This window comes from Lasioglossum baleicum, chromosome 9 (genome assembly GCF_051020765.1).
Source record: "Lasioglossum baleicum chromosome 9, iyLasBale1, whole genome shotgun sequence".
NCBI classification, from domain to species: Eukaryota; Metazoa; Arthropoda; class Insecta; order Hymenoptera; family Halictidae; genus Lasioglossum; species Lasioglossum baleicum.
This window is the reverse complement of record NC_134937.1, coordinates 11,769,515-11,796,406: the sequence shown is the minus strand read 5'-3', so window position 1 is coordinate 11,796,406 and position 26,892 is coordinate 11,769,515. Positions and strand designations below refer to the sequence as shown.

Sequence of the window (26,892 nt, the reverse complement as noted above, 5' to 3'; positions counted from 1 at the left end):
TCCCCTCGATTTTTCGAAATTGTAATGTTTATTTACTATAAAAGTGCAGACAATTTCTTTTATGTTTATGTATATGTGTATGCTATGTATGAAGTTTTACAAAATACTAATAATGTATATATTACTTAGCAATTAGAGGAAATGCAAATAGATAGTTTGAAAAACGTGTCTTACCTATCTAATAAATTCGATTAGAATGCGATGTAACTCGCAATTCTGAATCACTGTGAAAAATCACCGTGATTGGGAACGAACGTGATCCAAAAGTAGTCCATGCCATCCGTAATGTTGAATGACTAAACTCAGTAGCGTTCTCTCGTGATTTCAACGACTAACGATCCCTTTTATTTACTGATACAGGTGGCCGGAGTTTTGTTTAAACGAACAAGCAGCATTATCGGATCGTTGTATCTGTTCCGATAAGAGGTTGTGTCATCTTCGTTGACACCAATTATGAGCGGCGATTCATCGAGCGTGTTTCGCGGCGGCGATTATGATGATGATCATGGCGCGTCAATGACGACGCTGCCGCCGGTGTAGTGAGGTGGCGATGACGATGGCCGATTATCGTTTGATCTTCGCCCCAAGACTTGGCTGCGTCGAAACTGGCGGCAATCTATCTGAATCAACTCGATCTTCATCGAATCGCTGCGATAAATACGGAATTAATTGTTGGCTTGCATGTCTCGATTGATAAGCAACCGATAGACATAAGATGATAACAGAATTGGAAATCGAATCAGTGTTCGCCTTCGCGTTACAGGGACAGGTAGTGTTAGTCATTTTCGAGCGCCATGGCCGAAAGGAAACGTTCTGTGCACGATATTCAAGGTATTTCAACCTCTCAAGTCATTAAATTTACCAAATTCAAGTGATCGCACAAGTTCGTGCTCAATTTTCATAAATATCGCAAACGGCACCTTTTAATTGTAGAAAAATGGTGACTATATAATTGATTAATACTGTAGTATTCTTTAAAATTTAACCATTGAATTTTATTTTCAAATCGGGCACGAACTTATGCGATCATCTAGTATTTCGACTTATTACAATAAGTAGACATCGAATCTTTAAGCAATTTGTAACTTTTGCAGACGGATTTTAAGAGCAAATGGAGTCAAATAGAATCTTATTTTCAGTGGTAGTTGCCTCTTTGCACAGGTCTGAAATAAATAAAAATCAGTCTACAAAAGATCCGCAGTCTAACAATAAGCATAGCTGTACGAGTATAGTAGGCGTGGCATCGTGGCCCTCCGTCTTGTCGGAGACAGTGCTCCACAAAGCAATCGCTACGAGCAAGAAAATGGTTCTGTGGTGGTGTTTAATGGTTTGGACATTATTGTTGAACATCCCTATACTCCTGTTGAACTTGTTACACGCCGATTCATCGTTCTTAAACCATTATTTGGCAAGGGGGCAGAAGTCAAGACGCCTGCCACTCCATTCTAGCGGTTGCCTGATTGGACCGTGACCCAATTCGAAACTTACAAATTGCCGTGGCGCTTTTTAAATATTAATGAACGCTCGGACAGATTACTTTCTATTGACGCTCCGGGCGGGACCATCGTTTCGGTTCATTCAAATGCAATGAATAAATTTCATTCGCTTTCAAACACAATACAACATCCGAGACAAATTGGCCGGAAGTTTAGATACATTTTTCAATGGATTTACAACGAATATTTGAACTCGCTAAGACACTCATTTTGTGTGTTCGACAAATGTAGCGTTAAAAATGGTCCACTTTGAATTTTCTTCGGGCAAAATCGTCAGGAAAGACCTAGTAGATCTCGCAGAAGTATCAATCTTCGTCGCGCACCAATTAATTAGCCGCAGCAACGTAATCTAATCGCTCTTTCCGGGATTACTTTTCGAAAGAGGCTTTTTAAATGATTCTTCGATAAAACACAGTCATTGAGTATGTTATTAATATACTACAGATAGGCAAAGCGAACATATCTTGGCGGCGGCCATTTTGGAGAACGTTCCCTTGCGAACGAACCTATCGCAACTTCGTTTGCTCAATCGATGGATAATACCTCGCGTGCGTTCTCCACGCAGGAATTCGCGTATACGTTTACAGCATCCTCGTCAACATTTTCGTTTCATTCAAGGCGCTTCGACGAGACTGTAGAGCTATCATTGTTATCTCGGAGAATGCGTTCTCTAAATAACGTCGCGATCGCAACGATGTAATACTCGTTTTGTTCACGTGGAAGACGCCATTCGTGTCGGCCAACTTTTCTAGGCTCTGCGTCATTTCTGTAATCGATGCATCTGATTATTCAAATCAAGGAGAAAGAAACAAGAGGAATGAATCACGGCGATGTACCGTTGGAGACGTTGATTCCTCGCCGTGAAAATAAATTCACCGGTCGTAGATTTATTCCTCGGAACACAGAATCTTCGAACACTCTAGGTCGGATCGTTGTGCGAAATAAAAATTGACCAAGTCAATTGTAAGAAACGGAACTTGAATGAGAATGAATTTCCTCTTTCAATAATTTCAATAAATCGGAAATAACGTAAAAATTCAGATCCTCGAATGCCTTTACAGTTTAGTATTTCACCAATCCATTTGTCACAATTAGACAGCGGATCTTTATGCAAAATATAGATTTTGTACCAAATTCTTCTAATTTGTTTACTGTTTGAAATCACGCCTACTCATTTTTGCCGTAAATGCATAAAATCCGCTGTCTAGTCGCAATTGTAATTAAATAGAGAAAATTTCGTTGGGGAACATGAGATATCAATTTTGAAACCAGAGACTGTGGGTCGTCGTGTAATATCAAGATTCTCTGGGGCGATTACAAGGAATGAGAGATAAATAAAAATGTGTTCGTTGCCTAAAGAGATATAATGAATCGCGATTTATAATCAGTAAATAGACAGCATAATCTCTATTCCGCTGTTTGTGTGCTTTCAGATCATCCGGACAATGAAAGCGACGCCGAGGAGAATCAGAAGGTAAATACGCAGCTTTATTAAACGATAGGACCGTCTCGTCGAGACTGATCAATTCCGCATCGTTTCACGAGTCGCCGATAAACGACACTCGAAGCATGATCGGTGACAAATTCTTCTGGAAAGTAGGAGTCACTCGAGATTAGGATTTTTGAGTGGCAGACATCGTTGCTGAATCGGTGGGCCCGTGACCATTTATTTACTGTTCCCAAAAAATTAAAACGTAATTGCAACTCTTCGGGAAGGATCTTCTACGAGGACCACTTTGAACTGAGAATTTTTCTGCTAGTCGCTCTTGACAGTCTATGAAATATATTTCTGCACACGAAAGCGAAATCATTGAAGAACCCGCAGATCGGAGATCACAGTCGTTGAATTGTTTATTAACCGATTTCGAAAAAGGAGCAGGTTACTCAATTCGATCTGTATGTGCCTTTTTTTCGCTTTTTTCTATGTATATTCTACCTTCTGCATCTTGTAGATTGTAGAGTATGTCCCCGAGTTGAAACAAATTTTGCATTTCTTCATTCTTTGCGGTTTTTATTGCAAATAACCAATAAGACCGAGAAACCATCCTACGGTGTTCTACAAATTCTGCTCGTTCCACTAAAAAGAGTGAAATAAAAGAATTTTATAAAAAAAATTAAACCGATTTCGAAAAAGCGCACTAAAAAATGCACTAAAAAGTATGAAATAATTTCCATTTAATTTATGTGAATACACACGAACTTAAATACAATACAATCTTCTCGGAGGCGGCGCAAAATCGAAAATTTTCGACACTGGAAATTACGAAAATCCTTAAATTCTTCTACATGCTTTCACAGATTAATGTATCTTCTCTTCCCACCTACTGATTTCAAAAATTGAACTAAAATTTTCAATTTTGCGACGCCTCCGAAAAGATTGTGTTGCATTTAAGTTCGTGTGTATTCACATCAAATAAATGGAAATTATTTCATACTTTTCAGTGCATTTTTTCGTTGGTTTAATATTTTACAGAACTGGAAACGTAATGATCTATTTATCAATGTTTTACAAGGAGGGTTTGAACAAAGACGTTTTGTGGTATCACGCTCTCGAAATGATGTAATTGCGCAAGATTAAAAAGAGGAAACGTAAGCTTGCCAACAAGTTCCTTTAACATTGCGGTACGAAGACAATGAGGCGTATCTCTGCCCCTGTTCTAACGTTTGTATTTGTGTTTGGGAAGCACCTTTATCGTTGAAAGATAAGTGAGCTCCTGCGTCGTAATGCTCCGGTAAATTGTTGCTTAGCAATGTATCAGGTAATTTTGTAATGTTAGGCAACTACATATATAGGTTCTGTATATCAGTTTGGAAAAATCATTGAGGAAAAGGGAACGATAATCGCAGGTTGATATACATAGAATAGAGAGGGGACAAGAGTACAAAAATGGTAAATCTACCAAATGACGTAGAATGACATCAAATGGTCCGCAAAGTGTACCGAGCGTTGGGAAAATCAATACGCAACGATGAATAATTTCTGCATAAATTAGCCGCTCTCCGGTGACTGTAAAATAAACACTTTCACCAAGATAATCGAACTTCGATGAAGCCTGAAGCAAGGTTCGCCTTCGCTCTTATTTATTGACAATTATTTACAGCAGTCACGCGGGTTTTATAATCTGGGCATTTTGTAATAAATTTTTATGGGACGCCCGGTTTATTGATACGTGGGCTGTTGAAAGGAAAAACTTCACAGTCTGCTGCACAACTTTTGAAAATTCTTCGTTTAGCTTGAAAAATTATTTTTTGAACAAAATATAAAACAAATGAAACATTGTTAAGATTTGCAGGATCTGAAAGGGTCGAAAATGTGATAAACTTGAGCTCTGTAGTTTTAGTTTGATTGGTTGTTTGAATCCTGTACAGTCGGTGCGAGAGATGTCGATAAAATATTCCTGAACGATAAGGATCTTTGTGTCAAGGATTCCCGTAAATAAACGACTTGTTTAATATTGTCTGTCACGCCTCTGCGTTGTGGACCAGTTTCACAAAACAGCGTCGCGGCTCCTTGAACAGAAATCGAGAGCAGATTTCACTTTTCTTAAAGTGACTCGATCGTCGACTTGAAAGAAACATTTCGTTCCAATAAACATCTCGCGGAACAGTCGATTTTAGTTAAAAGTCTGATCAATTTCATCATATTTTCTTAATCGAAATAAGAAGTTGGTAAGCAATCGTTACTTTTAAATTTGTATACAAGAGGAAACAAAATAAAAAAATAAAATACAATGGAATTATTCTAGATCAGAAGAAATGTTTAATTTGAAAAGAAATAAATTTATATTTCACTCCAGTTTGTCGTAATTCACGTAGAACATTTTTATTTTGCATAGAAGATCCGCGGTCTAATCATCGCGTTTTATCGGAGATATCGCGCGAACCTAATCCTCTTGATGCAGCGACTACAAAAAATCGTTGATTAGCTTTCTTCGGCGTGAAGTATTGTATCTCGGTAATTGAGCTTGTACTTCGTCGCGTTGAAGACTATTTTAATCTATTTACGTCTCTCTCTCTCCGCAGGGCACGTGGATCGTGCCGGCATTGTTTCTATTGCCGCGTCTCTCCGATTATGTGCAGCCTATTAATCCGATTATCAGCTAATTGTGACTTATCGGGTAGGTATGCTGCCTGTGGCATCGGTCGGTCATGTTCCATCGTTTCTACGAATTATCATTCAATCCCGATCAATTGCGTTCAGGAAGCTGCTCAAGGGTACTAGGAAGCGTGCGCGTTTTAGCGATAGAGTAAACCGCGACCGTCACTATGACGATCAAGGGCGATTTCGTGCTTCGACGAGCTTCCAGACTATTTTACATTCTGCGGTCGAGTCGCTTTACAAGCGTCGCGGGTTCTTCAAACTCTTATCGAAGGCGAAACCTGTTCCTTCGAACGAAAATACCAAATTCTAATGCTCGCTAGTGATTTATCGCTGCACGAGCAGCCGCGATGTCGTTGCAACAACTGTCAGTAAACTGTGAATTTTATGCACACATGACAAACACGAGTAAATCAAATGCAGAGCAGCAGGAAGCAAAAAGTATTTCAACACTTCATTTTCCGTTCTCGAGAAATTGTCGATATTTGAACTGAGATCATTTTGTTGAAGAAAATGGAACAATCATACAGTTGATCGTGGACCATTATTTATTTTTTGCCAGGATATTTATGCACGCATGACAAAAATTAGTAAATCAAATGCAGAGTAGCAACAACACACAGTGAATCCAAAAAAGTATTTCAACACTTAATTTCCCGTTCTCGAGAAATTGTCGATCTTTGAACTGAGATCATTTTGTTGAAGAAAATGGTACAATCATAAATTTGATCGTGGACATTTTCAGTGTGCGTATTAATTATCGAAATGTACAAAACGCATTTTGTAAATTATCGTTACAGGCTCAGATAAAGAAGGTTGGCAGAACATCATTTAAAAAATTTTGTATGATTGTAACTTTGTATGTCGGTTTAACATCTTCAAAAAGTTATGCGATATTTAAGAGCGTCCACTGTATGCAATTCACAAAAAGTGAAATCTAACAACAAAATCAGTAAATTAAAACAAGAATTATCAATATTCATGGTCAAAAATGATTGTTAAATGATTAATAATAACAATTTCGTGATATCTAAACTGAGTGGATCTACGGGGTCTATGCAAGTAGAGGAGTAGGACAGGCGAGAGATCATTCATTGTGGCCCTGATACACAGCCGTAAATAGTCGAGACACGCGAACGATACTTTCACGCAGCAGGGTCTCACGATCTGTACAGGGCGATCCTAATTCCTCGAACCGAATTCTAAGAAAAACAAAGAAATTCTTCACACGAATAAAAAGCCACGCAAAGCCTCGATTACCACTAAACCCACCACTGTCGATAAAATTGACCGATTCGAAATCTTTTATTTTTTATACCGAGGATCACAATCCGGACCCAGTGATTATGATCGTCCTGTACCCGCTGCCACTCCAGGCTTACATATCCGTAGGTGCTCCACGACGAAGTGAACAGTGCCGGTTTGTAAACCGAGCGAGTGCGTACGTCGACGGTTTCCGCTAGGGTCCGCGCCGATCTTTGCCGATTTTCGCGATTCATGTGTCTCAAAACAAACCATACCTGTCATCGACATTATACGAGGATGATCTAGCCTTGCACGATCGTAGATCGTCAATTTCAACCGTAACCGCCGATCGCCGGAAAAATCGTCAACGATGCTCGAGAAACGTGAGGGAAAAGACGAGGTAGGGATCCGGTGGAATTTTCCTAACTCGAAATGATCGATCTCGCGAGATAGATCGCTGATTCGGCGACGATTCCTTTCTGATTATGTAAAACGTTTGGTAATGATAAGATCTAATCGGTACTCTTCGGGAATCCTTGATAAGTCATAAGTAAAGAATTTAGAAACTGTACTAGCGAAAGTGAAAGCAGGCTACAGGAGTTATGGTTCGGAATTACTCCGCGCGAGGTAATGAGAATGATGATAGTGAGTGGACTAAGAATCGTCCGGCAGAATCGTCATTGTAATCCTGGAAATCTTCGAATGGTTTCAGCGTTTCAGCATAAATCCGCGAATTTCACGAATTTCTGATAAAAATGAGTAGGTGACAAACATTAGAAGAGTTTTAAAGTATTTTGTTCAAGGTTTTTTCTAGGTCATTGTTAGTAGTCACAATTTATAGCAGTGGAATTTTAAAGTATTGTTACTATGAATGAATGAACAAGCGTCGTCCAGACAATTCAGTTGGCATATTTTCAGTTTTGCGGAAAGATTCGCATAATACTACCGTAGTTGGTTTATGTCACTTCGCATCGCGATATTGTAATAAGTAGTTGTTTATATTAAAATTTGCAGTTCAGCATCGGACGTGGTCCGTGTTTTGTTCGCGTTCCGCTGCCGGAATGTGATAGAGATTAGGCATTAAATGACGTCATCTGACAACTACTTTGAGTCGTTTGTAGTCGAGTGTATAATTCCTCGCCGATTAAATGGTAGAATTATTGAAAGTCGACGGAGATCGTGCAGAATTATATGGATTAATTTGTGTCACACATAAATCGTGTACTACTCGGTTCTGTAACTTACAGGATCTGTCACAAACCTATCAAGCGCTAAAACCAATTTTCACGTATTATGGTTTATAAAAATGATACAAACACAACCAGTTGACAATCGGAAAACGTTCTTCCGGGGCGCGGCCTCGGCACACGACTGCTTGTGATTGCTATAGCAATTACTACGCAGAGGTGGGCATTATTTGGCGAAACAAATATTTCAAATACTATTTAATATCTTAGATTTTATTTTACTTAAAGAAAATAGTATTTTAAAGAAGATATACAAGATTGAAAATAAAATATTTCTATTTTAACAATCTGAAATACGAAATAAAATATTTTACCTTTTGCATTGCTATAATACTCTGAGAAAGAGAAACCGCATAAACAGTCTATCTTATTTAGGATACGATTAGAAACGATTATTAAGAAACGATTTGCACTCATAAATGTATTGAATGGGAACCATTATTTAAAATTCAAATTAAAAATAAAGACAAAATACAAATATATGCAATATTCTTGAAATAAAATACTATTTTCAAACATTACTCCTCAAATAAATTATTTTATTTCAAAAATTACTGCATCAAATAAAATATTTTATTTTCAGAGTTGTACACATACTTTAAAATAAATAGGATTATATTTATTATTTACTATTTAAAATACACTATTTTTCCCAGCTCTGTTAGTATACTACAGTGTAAACTCGATTATACATTTCACAACGAGTACAATTTTACTAAAATCATTTTTCCCATAGTTTCCACATTTTTCTAGACTCCAAACACCCCGTCCAAAATGTCCACTGCTAAAGACGGTTCTGTAAAATTGTCGTCGTATATTTTTTGCCACTCAAACGCTGCTATCTGCAAGTCGCAGAAATAATTAGAACGACGGTGTATACGTAATGTATCACAACACAGGTGTTCGTAGTATGCGTGTGTCGATCATCGATCGATAAAAGTATGTTATCGTAAATTACACTTCCCCAAACATTCTCACTCGAATGAAAACATTTATCTTTTGGACAGTCCAAGGACAATTAAAAAAATGTACAATAACAATGTACAAGCATCAATAATAATCCATGAAAAAATAATAAAGTTTCCATTCAACACAATCCACTACAAATCTCGTACTGTGCGTGATCGAATAAATGTTCGTTTGTAGAAAATTCATAGAAAAACTCTAGGTCGCCGTGTACATGGAAACGACAGTTCCAAATTTTCCAGCATCATTTCGCGTGGTTACCCCGGGGAAACACGTTCGTTCAGACGCTCGGTTTTGAATAATGCATGGAAGATTACTGTTTAAATGGCCGCGTTTGGAAAGGAACGTGATTCAGAACGCATCGAATAGTCCCTGGACTATTCAGCAGATCGTGACACGTGTTCGAGAATCAAACAATTCAGATTGTAAATCTCGGAATTGATAGCGAGCGACAGAAAAATCGTCGAAATTGAGTTCAAAGTCGAGTAGAGATAATGAATCGAAGACTGAGTGGCAGACGTGTGCCAGGCGCACTTTCCTTGTTCATTGTTTACTTGATCTAATAATTTTCTAGTTTCCTCTAAAACTATGAAAGTGTGTCCATTCGTTGACTAGTTCCATTAATTCACAGCTTCAAGACAATGTTGAATATATTAACTGATCGTTTTTGATGTTAAAGATCGAATTTGTATTCGGTAACAGTGATTGATATGTTACAAGAAGTGTATAGTCCATCACACGAGATAACGACGAACGTTATCAGTTCGTTCCACATTATAATTCCGTAATGATCACTCCTACAGCTCTTTCAATCGTTAATTAAAACTCGGAGCCGATTACTTAAGCCTTTGATCGCGCGAGTTTATAAATAAAGCGAACCGAGAATAATTATTAGTCTGCGGATTTTGTGCGTTTATAATAAACATCAGACAGAAGTGCAGACAATTTCTACACTGCATACAGATCCGCAGTCTAATAATGAATTTCGATGTAGCTCCCTTGTCCTGCAATCGATGGAGACATCTTTTATTTTGATTGGAAGAGTCGCATTGAATTTTCCGTAACTCGGATTTCCTTTTATTCGATGGATCCCTGCCAGCCGGTTCGAGACAGTAGATCTTGTTAACTTTTTACTGGTTCGAACTCCAATTTCGCGATATCCACAGTACACGTGTGTGCCGTTAAATTAGCAATGTACCTAGCAAGCTTGAAGCTGAAATCGAATTGGTTATCGTCTTCAATTAACAGCGACTGCGAGCAAAGTTGTTTGAACGAGGCTATTCAGCATCTTTATTGAAACTCGTTGTTCTTCGACTGACCGTCATTCCGTTCTGACATAACGAACATCGTAATCTACACCTTGCAATGTTTCTACGCGTCTTGTTAACTCGCAATTGTTCCGTTCGCTGGTCGAAGCAATTAACCCCTCGCACTTGAAGCTATTTTAACTCGAGAATGAAATATAACTTCCGGCCTGGAATAATTTTATATGATTCTTAGCCCTCGCGCGCGTCCATCCCTCATTTCACAAACTTAATCTGCCCATCGCATCGCGGTGTCAAGTTATCACGATGATAAAAGATCATGTTTTTTTATTGAAATGGATGAGTTGACATTCACATCTTAGGTTTCTCGGTTATGTGTAGACTGCGGATGTTTATGCAACTTTCATTCATGGATCAAATGGATTTTCAGTGGTAATAGACTGTGTAGATATGAAATCATTCAAAATTCTATCGAATTTAATATTCCAGTATTATTTGAAAAGCCAGAAGTCTAGTTATGTGTTACGCTTCAAAAAATAAAAGTCAAAAAACAGAACAGTATAATTTATTTCGGGAAAACTGTGTGAAATTGACAGGATGGACGGATTAGGATTAAAATCGTTCATTAAAATGCATCTTTAGACGACCAATTTACCACGCGAAATAATGTACAAGTCCTATTGATACTTTTGTGAGGAATCGCTCGATAATGAAGCATCGAGTAAACGAATACTGCGCACATCCCGCGTCGGCGCCATCGTAGATCAAAAGACGAAAAAAGTATAGCAACGTGATGATTATTGAGAGCACGTGATCTAAATCGTCGGCAACGACAACAGAGCTAATCGGTGCCAATCATGCTTCTCTCGATCCGAGTTCTTCCCCGGAATTCCCAACATAATTGAACTCTTTCTTTTTTTTGTTTACAGAAGCTGAAGTACCCGAAGTCGATCTTCTTCATCGTCAGCAATGAGTTCTGCGAGAGGTTCAGTTTCTATGGAATGCGAAGTACGTCCGTAACGAAATGAAACAATCCCTGCTGAGATCAATGCTTTAGATTTTTTACGATTACAATTCAATGTTCATCGTTGCTCTCGGACTTTGTTAAATACGAGCCGAGTCAGATTAGTCGAGTGCTTCTCTCGGAAAGTTTATCTAGATGTTTACGGCAGCAGATAAAATACTGGAACACGATTGTTATCGTCACTCTGTGCCACTGAACTAGATATTAACACGGATAATAACACTGGCCAGATACACATATCGAATTAATAATTTTGATTTTACATAAAAATTCGTAGTACAGTAAAGTCGCGATCAATTGGGATTGCAAGAAAGTAATTTCGGTATTCTAAGGTGAACCCCAATTTTGGGAAAATTTTAAAGTTTTATGAGCGCGGAATTATGAAGCTATACCAAAAAGATGGCAAAATATCATCGAACAAAATGGAAAATATTTTACTGATTAAAGTTCATTACTTGAATAGAAAAATTGGGTTCTATTTCACCTTAAAATACCGAAATTACGTTCTTGCCGACCCAATAGCTCCCAGAGGTTCTCCACGATCACTGTCCCTTCGCCTACCCCTTCCACCAGGGGGCGTGTCCGTGTTTACATACTGTCCTTTTCCACGTTCGGCATCCTTTGTACTAAAAAAATAGTACAAAGGATGTATACAAAAAATCCTGCTCGTAGCAAGCGATTGGAGCTAGATCGCGACTTTACTGTACCAGATTTGCTGCTGTAAGAAACAAATAGGGACCAGTCAATTTTGCTTTCGAGTCGTCTTGACCCATCCGATAGTTCCAGTGTTAAATTGTTGAACTTCTGTGTGCACAGCCGTGTTGACACTGTACCTGAAGGACAAATTGAAATATGGAGACAACTCGGCCACCGCGATTTTCCATGCTTTCGTGATGATGGCGTACTTCTTCCCTCTTATGGGAGCAATTCTGGCAGATTCGTGGCTCGGAAAATTTCGAACAATCTTCTACCTCAGCATCCTCTACGCAATAGGGCAGATTTTGTTGACCTTGACTGCGGCACCTATCATAGGGCTTCCGCCAGTGTACGCTATTCTATTTCGTTTCTCGAGAATTTACCAAAATAGACTTGGTCACCGCCGTCAGGAGGTTAAAGTTTCTGTCATTTTTTCAGGGCCTTCTCGTTTGTCGGCCTAATCCTCATAGCCTTCGGGACAGGAGGTATAAAACCCTGCGTGGTCGCGTTCGGAGGTGACCAATTCACTCTGCCTCAACAAGCAAGATACCTGTCCACATTCTTCTCCATCTTCTACTTCTCTATTAACTTCGGCTCTCTGATCTCCAGCTTCCTCACCCCTCTGCTTCGCAGCAATGTCACCTGCTTCGAAGAAAATTCATGTTATTCCCTGGCATTCTTAGTGCCGGCGATTCTCATGACTCTCTCCATCGGTGAGTCTCTTCTCTTCTTTGTTGTAAGCAAACTAAACGACGTCTGGAATCACGCTAAAACACCTTTCTCCCCTTTTCAGTGATATTCGTGCTCGGAAGACCCCTCTACAAGATCAAAAATCCGACAAACAACGCCATCGTGGACGTCACGAAATGCATCTCCGTGAGTCTCGTTGATTGTTACAGGAATTTGCATTCCAAATTCAACCTTTTGCATATCAATTTCTTAGAATTAACGACTGGACTGTGGATCGGTATGCGAAATAAAACTTGTCTGCATTGCTCTTGCACGAAACAGAAACTAAACCGAACGTTATTTCTTCTCTTAATGATTTTAATAGAGGAGAAATTTTTCAACAATTTCGAATTTCATCTACTCAATTTTGCTGTAAATGCATAAAAATCCGCAGTCCATTGATGAAGCGTCTTGAAGAATTTGTTTTAAACATCAAATTCTGTGTCAGAAATCATTACTTCGTATATGTAATTAATAACTCTGCAGTCTTGTTAGTTAAGAATTGATTCCTACTTGAACGTTCAATGCACTTTTCAGCACGCGATTTACATGAAGACGACGTCGACGAAGAAGCGAGACCACTGGCTAGAGTATGCTGACGACAAGTACGATAAGACCACGATCAGCGACATCAGAGACACTCTGCAGGTGATGAAGCTGTTCATTCCTATACCGATCTTCTGGGCGTTGTTCGATCAGCAAGGATCAAGATGGACGATCCAGGCTTCGCGAATGGACGGGCAGATCGGAAGTTGGCTGCTGCATCCTGATCAGATGATAGTGATCAACCCCCTGCTGGTACTCGCCTTAATCCCTCTCTTCGAAACCTGCATATACCCTCTTATGACGAAGATTGGACTTAATACACCTCTGAAGAAGCTGACGATCGGAGGCATGCTCACTGCTCTGGCCTTCGTTGTGTCGGGCTTCGTTGAACTTAAACTTGAGGTGGGTCGCTAAATCTGCATTAAGAGTGTAGACTCGTTTCTAGGATTGCAAGGCAGCACGTAGCTGTCGCAGTTTTATGAAAATAGCTAGAATAATGCAAATCACGCCTCGTGAACGTAAAAATAGGACTTTTGAGGGCTACTGCGGCCTAGATTGATCTTTTATCTAGCGCTATTGACTCTATTCTATTTCCCGCACCCTTGCAATCCTGGAAACGAGAGTCTATCTCCTTAAACCAGAAAGTTCCAATTTGTTCCCCTCTGCCAAAAGCAAGATCTTCTGAAACGTTTTCTTTGCGTTCCTTTCTAGGAAACGTACCCAGTGCTGCCGTCGCAGGGACTCGCTCAGGTGCGACTCTTCAACACCCTGAACTGTCCCATAGATTTCAACTTGAATGGTAGCGACTACCACATCGACGGGCTACAGATGTGGGCGAAAACTGACTTCAAGATGAACATTGAAAAAGAGGTGCTGCCATACCGAGCGGTCGTATCGAATTGCAGCAATATCAATGTTCCAAGTATGTGTTGACAATTGTGCCCTAATTTTTTTTGTAGCAGAAACCGAAACATACGTGTCCCATTCGCTTCTTTTTTTCGTTGACGATTGACTGGTAAACGAAAGGTTTGCTTCGCAGTACTTTAGAAACACTGTGAAATAATAGAGTGTTGCCTAATAAAATGTGCCCACGATTATGAAAGTGGTCTAACATAAGTGACAAATTTAAAAGAAATGAGTTTATCAGTTATTTCACATCACGTTATTTCAAACTAGATTAATTCAATGCAATTTTTACGATATCGTGAAGAATGAACCGTTAGACAGCGCTTGTTATTTCAACATTGTATGGAATTGATGGAAATATTTCGAAACAATATCTAGCAATCCGTCGATCGTTGACATTCTTGACATCTTCGAAAACGAATCCCACATATTTGTCACCGTGAATCGTCGTAAATAATAATAACAAATAACCGAAACCATTCTTAGCAACCGTCGAAGGTACCCTCTACGCGGAAAACAAGAATGCAACATCCTGGATGATCACGGAGGAGGGTCTCTACATGTACTACGAGGAGGTGCAGAAATCGTCATCCGGCAACCCGTTGCTACGTCCAGTGATATGGACAAACAGGGACGTCCAGTTCCAAGTGATGAACGGCGAAGAGAGTATCCTGAGCCGCACTATTTTCAAGAACATTAGCTCCGTGAACAAGACAATAGAGTTGAGGACGGGCACGTACGATTTTTATCTGAACAATAAGAAGGTGAAGAGCAACGTGGAATTGAAGCTCGGCGGGGTTTATAGCATCGTTGGCCATGTGTCACCTGAAGGTACTGATGGTGGTGAAGTCAACGTGAACGTCGTCACCGATGCGAACTCCATGCACATTCTATGGCTAGTACCGCAGTATGTCCTCCTCACCTTGGGAGAAGTGATGTTCTCCGTGACAGGATTGGAGTTTGCCTTCACGCAAGCTCCGACAAGCATGAAATCTATCCTGCAGGCCGCCTGGCAGTTGACAGTAGCCGTCGGCAATCTCATCGTTATCATCATTGCCGAAGCGTCGTTGTTCGACAGACAGGCAAGTGTTCTTAGTTGTTAGACGACAACTAAGTTGCAAGACGATATTATACAGGGTGAGTCACGAAGCATGATCAGCTTAGATCAGGGAGTTCCAACTTGTTCTCCTCCGTGTCCACCATTAGTTAATCTAAAATTAAGCAGGGGCTCCTCAAACTTCTGCTTCCTTCTAGGACGGAAGAAATGTTTAATTTTCGAATTCAAATTGCTTCGAGTGCAAAGGGTTAAGGTAAATGATATTCCTTTAATATTTCTTTGATTTAGACAAAGAAGAAATACTTTTCATACTGCTTGCCGAATTCGTCTCAGCATCCCCTAAAAAATGGGTGTCGAAAAGTTGTAGGTTTACCGATAAAAGAACTGGTGACCTTGATAATTTTGGAAGAAAAGGGTTGACAAGAATACTCCTTGAACGCTCTCGTTGAACCATGTTGTTTTAGCTAAAGAATTTCCGATTGAACCGCTAGCAGCAGAGTAATCTAAACTAATCACGCCTCGTGACTCACCCTGTATAATGTCATCGTCAAATAAATGTTTCAAGTAACATTATACCTGACGGAAGCCTTCTCTTTGCAGATGTACGAATTCTTCCTGTTCGCTGGACTCATGTTCGTCGACATTATTGCATTCGCTGTACTGACGAGGTTCTACACGTACGTGCAGAAATCTGAAGAGGAATCCATCACGGAGGAGGAGCACACGAACTGGAAAAACGGCACTGCTAACGAGTCCTACAAGGACGACGAGAAATGATCTGTTCGGCTGTCGGAGCATATGAGATCGCATGATCGCGTGGTTCTGTGGGATCGTGGGTGTTCGTGACACCTTTGAACACCTCCCGGAACGCATAAAATCCGCAGTCTAATGACTTCACCCTGTTTCAAGGGTGGCAGATATGTGAAATGCAGTCGAACGATGTCTCCAATGGCATTCGCGAATTTCAGTTTCGATTATCGAAGAGATCTTTCAAGGAAAAATTGGCGTAACTAGACTGCGGGTTTCTCTTACTTAAAAAACTGATCTTCACTCGAAAGTCTGTAGTCCGGTTGTAAGTCGAGAGAGTTTAACAACCGTTGACTTCAATGCTCCGTGTCATGCCAATGGACGCATCGATTTTGTACATAAATGTTTGTAAATGTAACGAGAAGTATTTTTGTATAAAAATAACAGCGCTGTTGAATAAAAGGCGTTCGAAATGAAATGAAATGAACTATAACGTAGACCTGGGTACTCGGGGAGAATAGTTTTTCTTTTATCCTTGGGAAATGTTCCGTCCTCTTGAAACGATCCATGGGAGAGCGAAGGTTCTTTACAAAATAAACAATTTATTTAGTAAAATAATAATACATTATTTATCATTCATATGTTACACCAGGTTTCGGATTAATGGAAGAACGAAAGTAACAATGGTAACGTGTACACATTTACGGAACGTACCGCGAACATGAATCGCAACGGTCTGATTGCGCCTATGCTACAGCTCACGACACATACAATCATGCTACAAATCACTATACAGTAGTCTATTTGTACACAGATTGTCCTTTCATAGTGTCCTCTCTATAAAATCCAACGAATTCATTTTAATAGACGATGCAGTGCTGTAAAGGCATAGAAAGGCTAACGATAAATTCAAGCTGCCGACCTGATTCAACATGGCCACCCTTACTGACAGAAAATGATCGAGAAAAATTGTCCGGAGGAAACACAAAATTGGTAAAACACGTGACGATTTTTTAAGCGACCGGACACTTAGTCTTTGGATGCAGATGGTTCTTTGTTATTAAAGAACCAATATTATGAAATAAAAATGGTACGTACTAATTTTTTCGAATGTAGAGAACATGTAAATCGAATATGATCAAATCCTATATTTTCTAAATTTGAATTATTATTCTTACAGAGGTATTTGTTTTCCAATTTGGCTTCTAGAGCTGTCCATAATCATCCTACAATTGCTCAATCTCTTCTTTCCAACATTTATTCATTATAATTTTGCATTCAAATATTATCGTATAATAACTTCGTCAAAATAAAACAATGGAAGCTTGCGTTCTTTAATTACCATTTTGTTCGAGATAAGTAAGTGTCCGGTGATCTATGGACGGGAGAAGCGTGAGAAATTTTAGAAACCCTGTAATACTAGAATAGAAAGTCACCGAATGCTTATAATAATATAAGAATCGCAGTTGTAGCGGTCGGAAGGCGAAAATTGATGGAACATAAGTGGACCATTGACTGTCAGCGGTAGCATGATTGACACAGCTGGCAGACGAGTCATTGGAAGTTGCGTTTCGTTTCGTTATACAGTGTCCCACGGTTCACTGGAACGTGTAAATAGTAACCGTGGTTATAGATTAGTCGGCGCTAATTACAGGTAGGTATAAGTGCTTCGAGTTTGTCAAAATAAATATAGTCATTTCTCTATCTCGCGATCGTGGTTACGATACAGTAGGCTCTTCCATCATAGAACTGTCTCACAATTAACAGTTTATAAGTTATCATAGAAAAATAAAATACGTATTATCGCTTCAAAGCCAATCAATGATATATATCATATGTATAGTAGTCGATATTTTAAAGGGCCAGTTTCTCCGCTCCTCGTTTTTCGTCATCGTACCCCTCTAACAAATATTATATACAGAATTTCACGTTTTTTTGCGAAATCAGTAATGTTCTGGCAACGATAGCAGAAGTAACAGCGCATGCAGAACAGAAAGCGAGACGAAGATACAACAATGTTTAAATAAATTTGTCACTTATGATAACGCGATACATAGATTCGTAGACAAAGATTAAATCTTTTTCCTTTCCTAACTAGACTCTCGACTATCGAAATCGTCTTCGAACACGTCGACCATGGAAATTCGATGGGACGAAACAAAACTGGTTTAATTACTCTCTCAGAAAATTAGTTCAGATCACGAGCTAATTTCTTAGTTCGGTCTGTCAACACAATCTTTTCAATCTGGACAAATAATTCTATCACGTATTAAACAGTATTCTTTGTTTTCTTCTTTGTTTTTGTTTGTGGATATAATTTTTAAGCAAATGCGATTACATGGATATCCTGTGATATAAATTCGCATGATAAGGATAACACATGTAAGGTACACTCGCTCAAGCACGCACAGTTGAAATTACTTCAACAATTTTTGTAGAATAGACATAAGTTTCGTAGAGTAAGAGAAATTAATGAAATTCCACGTTATTTAATGTTCTCAAATACGTTTTAACGATAGTTCTTTCTTTCTTTCTAATATTTTAGATTTTAGAACATTCTCAAAGTATTTGCAACTGCACGTTCTTATCATTTCCAAACGGACTGCGAATCCTGCAAATATAAATTCGTAAGGACTATAATCGAATGAAGATTCGTGCATTCTACGGAATAAAAAATCAATTATGCTATAAGTGCACAAAATTCGCTGCCCGTTTGAACGATAGATACACAGGGTGAACCAGGAATTGTGATCGAAAATCTTTTTATCAGATATAGCATGGTTTCAAGGCAGCTTTCACTTGATTGTAGCAAATTTTTTGTCAAGTCTTTTTTCCCATGATTTTTCAAGGTCGCCTCCAATTTTTTGCAAATGCACCTATAATTTGTTCACGCCATTTTGTTGGAGGATTTCAAGACGGATTCGGTAAGTATCATAACTAGACTGCGGATCTTTAAGCAAAATAAAAATGGGAAACAGGAATAAAATAAAAATTGATTTCATCCCTTAATGATTTTGTTGCTTTAAAAACAACATTAGAATATTCTCAATTTTTAAAAATCTTGTACCGTTTTATATTTCGCCCAATCAATTTCTTCATAAATGCATCAAGATTCGCTGTCTAATCATAACACAGAACAAAGAAAAAATTGTTTTAATTTTTTTTACCAAAAATTTGCTATAATCATGTGGAAGCTCTCTTGATGACTGATCACGATTCGTGGTTCACCCTGTAGAGTCGAATAAAAAATTCGGTGTTCGAAACTCCGACGTTTTCCGACTGAATCTGCTCCCTCGCGACCCACTAATAATGAATTAGCAATTTATCCGGCTGAAAGGAACACGGTGTAGTTAAAAATCTTTCTTTGCGGTCAGTGTGCGAAAAATGGCGGTCAGTGTGCGATAGTGATAGTAATAAAATATGGCCTCCAATCCGTACTCTACGTTGCAAGTCAGTAATGGTGTGTAGAAAAATAATTGTCAATCATATGGCTAACCATACTTGCTATGAAAGTACAAACTATAGCACATCATGGAGCGTTTAAAAAATATTGCGTTCTCAGGACAAACACAGATATTATAGTCCGTGAACGACGACCGAGGCAATCGGCGCCGTTCGTCGTCGTTTCTTTTTTCTTTTTCGTTCGTCATTGATCAAATTCGATACGCAAAATTGTTCTCACCTGTCCCCCCCACCCTCGTAACTCCCTCTCAGACCCCGTTCGTTTAGTTAACTTTATGGTGTTGACTTCCTGCGTCAGGGTAAGTATTAAAGTTGTATACATTCAATATATATAGATAAGTGTTTCCGATATGGTACATTAACAGTGAGCTAAGCACCGGGGAAAGGGTATTTTAAAAGTAAGTGTTTAATTTTACTCGAAACTTATATGTGGTCCTCTTCTTATAATTTTTTATTCATTTGTGTGGCGTCGCTGGTGTTGGGTCGTCGTGGAACAGCGGATTTCTCACTTCCATCTCACTGGTCTGGAAGGGTAGAATCGTATTCAATGTACAGAACAAAAAGCCATAACTTTTTTAATATTGGTTTACTGCAATTAGTTTACTGCATGATGTGTAAAGACATTTTTTTTTAAGAATTTGTAGAGAAAATAGCAAACGTTGCATTCTACAACATTTTCATGTGGGCCTATATCAAAAATTTTAAAAATACATTTTGTAAATCTGTGTCAATTGTTCTAACTTGTCAAAAAAGTTATCGTCTTTTTAAGAATGTCCAAATATTAGTGGGAATCGCTGTATTCACTATACACAATACCACATATAATTTTATTATTCTTAATCCAAAATTTACTATTACTACTAGCAATTTCAGTATCCATTATTTGTATACTAACTAATCGAAAATTTGGAAATTTTTCGGATTTCTAAAGTATGACAAATATTTCATAGAAACGTTGAAATCACTTACAGAAGCCAATCCGCGGCACTCGTAAACGGTGTAATCTCCTTCTTCATTTTCCTCTTCGCTCTCTGCTTCAGAAACAGAGCCAGGATCTCTGGACGGAGAAATACGACTGTACAAGTGGTTGCATAAAGCCCTACTCTATTCGATTGTCAGCCTAATCTAACTGGAATCTGTATCATATGGTTCGGGTTACTTACTTTTCCAAAGCGATGATCTGTTGCTTCTGGTGTTGAAAATGGTACATTTGCGCTGATTGCGCGAGCCTTTGGTCTCCAGAGGGTGAAACCTCTTTATTCGGCCCTGTAACACCATAAGCAGGGTACTCTATATCCGCCGCTGCTTTTGCGCCTCGTTTCAATCTGCAAAAATCGATAGAACACTCGTCAATCATTTTACAAAATAGTTGTGAATGATTATTGCGAGATTGCATCGAAAGTATCAATTTTTATATCGAATTTCAGCTACAACGAATTCTTGTCACTTTTATAGCTTCGATTCTATGACAATATTTTCCAATAAATATTTAATTTATTTTTCAAATTGACTAGGATTCTGCAATTCTTATTACCTGCACCAGGTCAGTGTAATTAACACGAGGGCGAACATGGCAGCCGCACTGCAGCCAGCGACGATCGCTGCAAAAAAACGGATCCGTTGTTAAAAATCTAAATAACGTTTTATACCTTTCACACTAGGTTTTTGGAACGTGTCGAAAACGAGTTCTAATATTTTTCATTTATGAGGAATTGCTAAAAAAATGTATTTCTTTACTTATATGTTATTTTAAGAAAGGGGTAAAAATGTGAATAGACATATTCTTGTTATTGTTATAAAGCAGTGTAAAATAATCATTTTCCATGCTCCGTAAACCTAGCGTCAAATAAAAATATAATTCAATGATTTGAAGATGAGTTCTCACCGATAAAATATATGTCATTGTTGAAGTTGTGGTTAACAGGCACAACTATAGGATTGTATTCTGCCCGTCGACCCACATCCGTCAAAATGATCATCGACGGATCGTTCAACTGCAGTTCAGCGTTCCCGGTGCTCTCCTTATGCAGTCTGTGCGTTTTGTCTATTTGAATGTTGCTCTGTTCCGGCTGCGTCTCATTTTGCACAGTTTTCGCGACATTCGAGCGATCAGTGTTTCCTTTTAATAACCATGGTGGTTTAAGTACAAACGCTTCACCACATTCTCGCATTCTGTGTGTTTCTTTGCGCGTTTCAACCCTCAGACGATGGTGTTCAAGCAGATTTGACAATGAGACGCAGAAAATATACGTTTGAACAAACTAATAAACAAGTAAAGAGTACAATCATCGCTGTCATGAAATGATAAACGAAGCGCCATCTTCTGAGGGTCAACAGCTGATGCTTCTATCTGTTCGAATATTATTTATTCAATACCAATGTAAAAACACTTGAGGAATTTAAAAATATTGATGCATTATTATCAACTTGTTAAATGTGCCCATTATTGTGAAAGTGGTCTAACTAATTTCTCGTTTCGAGATATTTCAAGGAAAAGAATGAAATGTTCATTCTCGACAATACCGTAAATATTACATTGAATTAACCCCTTTGCCCTACGATTTATTTTACGGTTTCAGTGATTAGAACTTTTTTGTAGATCGTAATTTTCTAAAACAGGAGAAAATTGATATTTATTGTATACCTATACACCCCTAATAGCTGTAGATTAACAAAATCGAAAGGAATTTTATTTCGGTTTAAAGGAAATTAATAACTCATTTTTTTTAATTTTCACTTAAACCACTTTCATAATTATGGGCACAAATATGTATATTCAGAGAAGAAAGGAACGTTGCTCCTGTGTCTTGCAACGAATGCAGACAATTTTAATTTTGCATAGAACAGAGAAATGACACTTACCAAAGCTAAAGGGGGTGTCCTGATAGTACCTAGGGTCGTTGGGCTTCACAGCAAAGGGGTGTTTCTCGGCCAGGTTTGAGTCATCGAATTTGAAGGTGAATTCCGGCTGCTGCTGTTTCTGCAGTTTCCGGTCATCCTGCTTAGCAGTATTGCGCCTGTAATTCCCCTGGTAATCTGACAATGGTTCCTCCTTCATCCCCTTGTCAAATCTAACTGGAGGATTATACGGTGGTCGTTTGATAGTCTCGCTCTGTTCATACTCGCTCTGCTCGTAGTCTTCTTCAGGGAAGTTGGGCTCTTCGGCGTTGGTCTCACGCGGAGGATAAGGCAATTCATAGTGGTGGTACTGGGGGGGTCCTTGGTAGAGGTTGTTCCTGCCAGAATAATACTTGGAAAGGTAGACAGAAGGGTAGTATTCTCGTCCGCGCGGCGTCTCGTTGATCTGCTCGTTGTTCGTTAACGCTTCTAACAGGTTCCTCTCCTTTTGACGATCCAACTCCATCTGTTGTTTCCAGAGATCCTGGTTCGCTAGCAACGTCCATAACCGAAACTGGCGACCTTGGGACTCGATGTATTTGATTAACTGCCTCAGCACCGCGGTCTTCGCATTTCCCGTGTCCTCCGGAACTTCATCTGCAAACATTACCAACGAACACTCCAACAGGGATCTTTCTACCCCTTGCCCTACGACTTATTTTACGGTCTCAGTGATTAGAACTTTTTTGTCACACATTCGTGATCTCCTAGAAAAGAAGACAACTTATATCTATTGTATGCCTACATGTTCTCCAATAACTGTACATTAACAAAACTAAAATAACATTTCATCTCGGTTTAAAGGAAATTAATAACATACCTATACTAATTAGACTCTGTTCGGAATCTTAACACTAAACCTACCCAGCACTAAAAGCGATTCAAATGTTTTAGCTCACAAAAATGACAAGGCTCTATTTATCTAGATTTTGTGCCATTTTCATCGCAATATGTGCTTGGATAAAGAAATTTGCCGAATCAATTTACATATAAGCAACTTGATAATTTCAACGATTGCAGGATGAAAAATATAAAACCGGTCACTTGACCGGCAGTGGTATAGGTTTAGTGTTAAACACGAGTCTGACACGATATTGTAGGGCAAGGGGTTAAAAAGACGTAACACTATTCACGATGTTTCGAGTACTTGCGATAATCTGACAAAAATATTTTAAACAAAAGTCGATCAGTTTTCGATTGGCTATACATTACAATAAAAAGAAGTTCGATTTTTTTTTCTTCGTTATTGTCAAGGCCACCTTCATTTTTTCTAAATGGCACTTTGTATTTTTGACTTAACAGTATTATAGCACGTGTCAAGATGACTTCAACGACATACTATACCATGACCTTCGGATGACCTTGAAGTGCCATTTAAAAAAATGAAGATGGCCTCGACAATAATAATAACATTTTTTTATCGCAATGTATAGCCAATCGAAAACTGATCGACTTTGATCACTGAAAAATCGTGAAAAGTGTTACGCGGGGCACCCTGCATACGAAGAAAATTGATTTGTGTATTGTTTTGGGAAAACGATTTGCGAAGAAAATAAAATGGAGCAGGTTTACGAATTCCACACATACAGACGAGGACATAGAACACTGTCTGTCCGTTATCGTTCCACTTCCTGATACTATCATAGCAGCCCGTATGTGGATTTCCTGTGTACGACTGTAATTTACCGCGCGCTTTGTGCATTACAACGATCCGATAAGCACGCGACCATCCAGACCTGAACTCGATTAACCTTCTTCCTTCTATCCGCGATTAATCCATTAGAACTAGGCTACAATATTTTCGATATTCTCGCGAAAACAAAGCATAGAACAAATGCACGGACACGAGAAACATCGCTAAACTTTTATCTACGACAAATACAGTCGGGTCATCGATTGTTTAAAACTTGTTCGCAGCGATCTGGGGAGAGGTTGTTTTAACAATGGAGGGTTAAACGAACTTCCAAAGTAAACTAGCAAAGTACCAGAGCTCGTTTATTTAATGTCGATTCTGATAGAACTGGGAAATGAAGATCAATTTTATTGAAAGCAATATTGAAAGCACTGTGTGAGACAGAGAAGAATTATAAAAATCTCTAATTACATAACAGAATCCAAAAATACGTGTCCCATTCGCTTTTTTCAAATGGAAGATATAACCATGCAAATTCTGTTTTCGTTAGATAAATTATTGTCAGCAGAAAAAGTAATCGTGGAATAAAGGGTGAAACAATTAAAAGCATGAAGGTCATCTCTGACATTCCGCATAATGGATGAAATTCCAATAAAACTCGCGAAAATTCCTATAGAAATGAACTTTCAGTAGCTCGGTTGATTCATTTGTCGATTCTTATCGGACTGGGAAACGAAAGGTTCGCTTCGCAGTATTTTGAAAACACACACCAACCCCTTGTCTTATAAAAATGTACCCATAATTATGAAAGTGGTCTAAGTCAAAGCTAAAAAAAATGAGTTCATCAGTTATTTCACATCACATTGTTTTACATTGTGAAAAATGAACCGTTAGATAATTCCTGTAATTTTAACGTTATATGGAATTTATTTCATGTTTCGAAACAAGAAATATATCACTTAGACCACTTTCATAATTATGGGCACAAATATCAGATTCGCTTTATTTAAACCAAAGCAAAAATTGAATATCTCTGTGATAAATATCAAGCCACGTCTAATCATAATCATCTCCATCAGTTCACTAAATAGTGAACCATCCAAAAAACCCTAAAAATCCCAGCAAAACAAACTCTCACGAAAGAAACCATAAGCCATTAGAACTGCCAGAGCCAGTGTCACAGTCAACGCCGTCGATCGATGCCGCTGCGAAGGGGATCACTGTCAAAAGTGTGTGAACCATTCCCTCGAACCCCACAAACCCACATTTCCGAAAACTACCAAGCCCAGCCCAACTACCAATCAATCCTCGCGAACCCCATCATCATCATAGTACGAAGAACAAATTAATGAGCCCGAAATCATAGCATTCCACGCCAAGCTCCGAGCGTTGAACGTCGTGGACGTTGAAGAAACGAAACGTTGCTCATTGTCAGGTTGCAGGAACTATATCAAACCCAGCTCAACGAGCTACCTCATGATCATCATACTATAAAAGCTCAACATCGCCATGATTCAACAACCTAAGACCATAGCATAATTAATCTTGTCAGACGTAGAACAACATAGTGCGGACATTGACGTCGTGGACGTCGAAGAACGAGACATTTTCAAGCGTCAAGTTGCAGGAACATTATCAAACCCAGCCCAACTAGCTACCTCATGATCATCACACTATACAAGCTGAACATAATAAGACCATAATTAATCTTGTCAGACGTGGAACAACGTCGTGGCCATCGAAGAACGAAGCATTTTCAATAGTCAAGTTGCAAGAGCACTATAGAGAATGTCGTCGAGGTCATCGAAGAACAAACCGCCCTTATCACAGTATCCCGAAACCATAGCATTCGCTTATCAGTCCGTAGAACAACATTTTCAATAGTCAAGTTGCAGGTGCACTATAGAGGATGACGTCGGGGTCATTGAAGAACAAACCGCCATTATCACAGCATCTCGAACCATAGTATTCCCTTATCGGTCGTAGAACAACATAGTACCGACATTGAACGTCGTGGACGTCGAAGAACGAGTCGTTTTTCAATTATCAGATTGCAGGATCACTATCAAACCCAGCCCAATCAGCTCCCTCATGATCATCACACTATAGAAGCTTCGCCATGATCCAACAACCTAAGGCCATAGCATTATTAGTCTTGTCAGACGTAGACGAACGAGACATTTTCAACAGTCAAGTTGCAGGAGCACTATAGAGGATGACGTTGGGGTAATCGAAGAACAAACCGCCATTATCACAGTATGTATCCCGAAACCATAGCATTCGCTTATCGGTCCGTAGAACAAGATAGTGCGGGCGTTGAACGTCGTGGACGTCGAAGAACGGGAGGTTTTTCAATTGTCGAGTTGTAGAAACACTGCGGAGGATGACGTCGAACGTTGGTTGACCGGAGGGTCGTCGTATCATCGTCTCCTTGGATAATAGTACGTGCGGTGTGTGTCATTACCCCCGGTTAACGCGATGTTTTTCGGCGGATCGTGTGTCATGTCGTGGCGATAGTAAGGCGCTCACCTCGATAAAACTTGAGCTCGCCGGTGGAGAGGGTGACGAGCACGCAACAGGGTAAGAGCAGCCATGTGCAGGTGCCGAGGGACGGTGTCATCGTCACCGTGACGACTGCCAGGTGTCGGCCAGGTGTGCTATCCACAGGTTTTTATCGTCGTCCCGTCCGCCGAGGCTCCATATGTAAGCGCGTCATTTCATTGAGGCCGGAGAGAGAACAGAGAGCTTGCGCGGTCAAGTTTTCCGCTGCCAATCAATACCGCCATTACCCTTTCCACTCGCCGACGCGACGCGTCGCGACGCCTGACAACCCTGCTGCCCTCCCTCGAGAGACCCTCTCAAATTTACTTCCTACT

The 26,892-nt window shown here is 39.3% G+C and overlaps 2 protein-coding genes across 4 annotated transcripts; one reads left to right on the top strand and one right to left on the bottom strand.

The window, feature by feature from the left end:
* Window positions 1–626: 626 nt before the first annotated feature.
* On the top strand, window positions 627–19,393 carry LOC143212136 (peptide transporter family 1). 2 transcript variants are annotated; one of them, XM_076430556.1, is made up of 10 exons: window positions 627–831; window positions 2,930–2,970; window positions 11,248–11,326; window positions 12,159–12,387; window positions 12,477–12,751; window positions 12,832–12,914; window positions 13,305–13,715; window positions 14,025–14,235; window positions 14,706–15,301; window positions 15,877–19,393. In XM_076430556.1, the coding sequence occupies exons 1-10, from the start codon at window positions 795–797 to the stop codon at window positions 16,051–16,053; spliced, it is 2,139 nt and encodes a 712-aa protein (XP_076286671.1). In that variant the 5' UTR covers window positions 627–794; the 3' UTR covers window positions 16,054–19,393. The 2 variants fall into 2 exon arrangements, with proteins under 2 accessions (XP_076286671.1, XP_076286672.1); XM_076430557.1 differs by lacking the exons at window positions 627–831; window positions 2,930–2,970 and adding an exon at window positions 6,996–7,240.
* LOC143212142 (uncharacterized) lies at window positions 16,606–26,529 on the bottom strand. Of its 2 annotated transcripts, none has more exons than XM_076430569.1 (7): window positions 23,971–26,529; window positions 22,348–22,980; window positions 21,371–21,604; window positions 21,020–21,086; window positions 20,649–20,810; window positions 20,455–20,560; window positions 16,606–20,009 (listed from the first exon to the last, which is right to left on the bottom strand). In XM_076430569.1, the coding sequence occupies exons 1-7, from the start codon at window positions 24,083–24,085 to the stop codon at window positions 19,941–19,943; spliced, it is 1,386 nt and encodes a 461-aa protein (XP_076286684.1). In that variant the 5' UTR covers window positions 24,086–26,529; the 3' UTR covers window positions 16,606–19,940. The 2 variants fall into 2 exon arrangements, with proteins under 2 accessions (XP_076286684.1, XP_076286685.1); XM_076430570.1 differs by having other exon boundaries at window positions 20,455–20,542; window positions 23,971–26,527.
* Window positions 26,530–26,892: the final 363 nt, after the last annotated feature.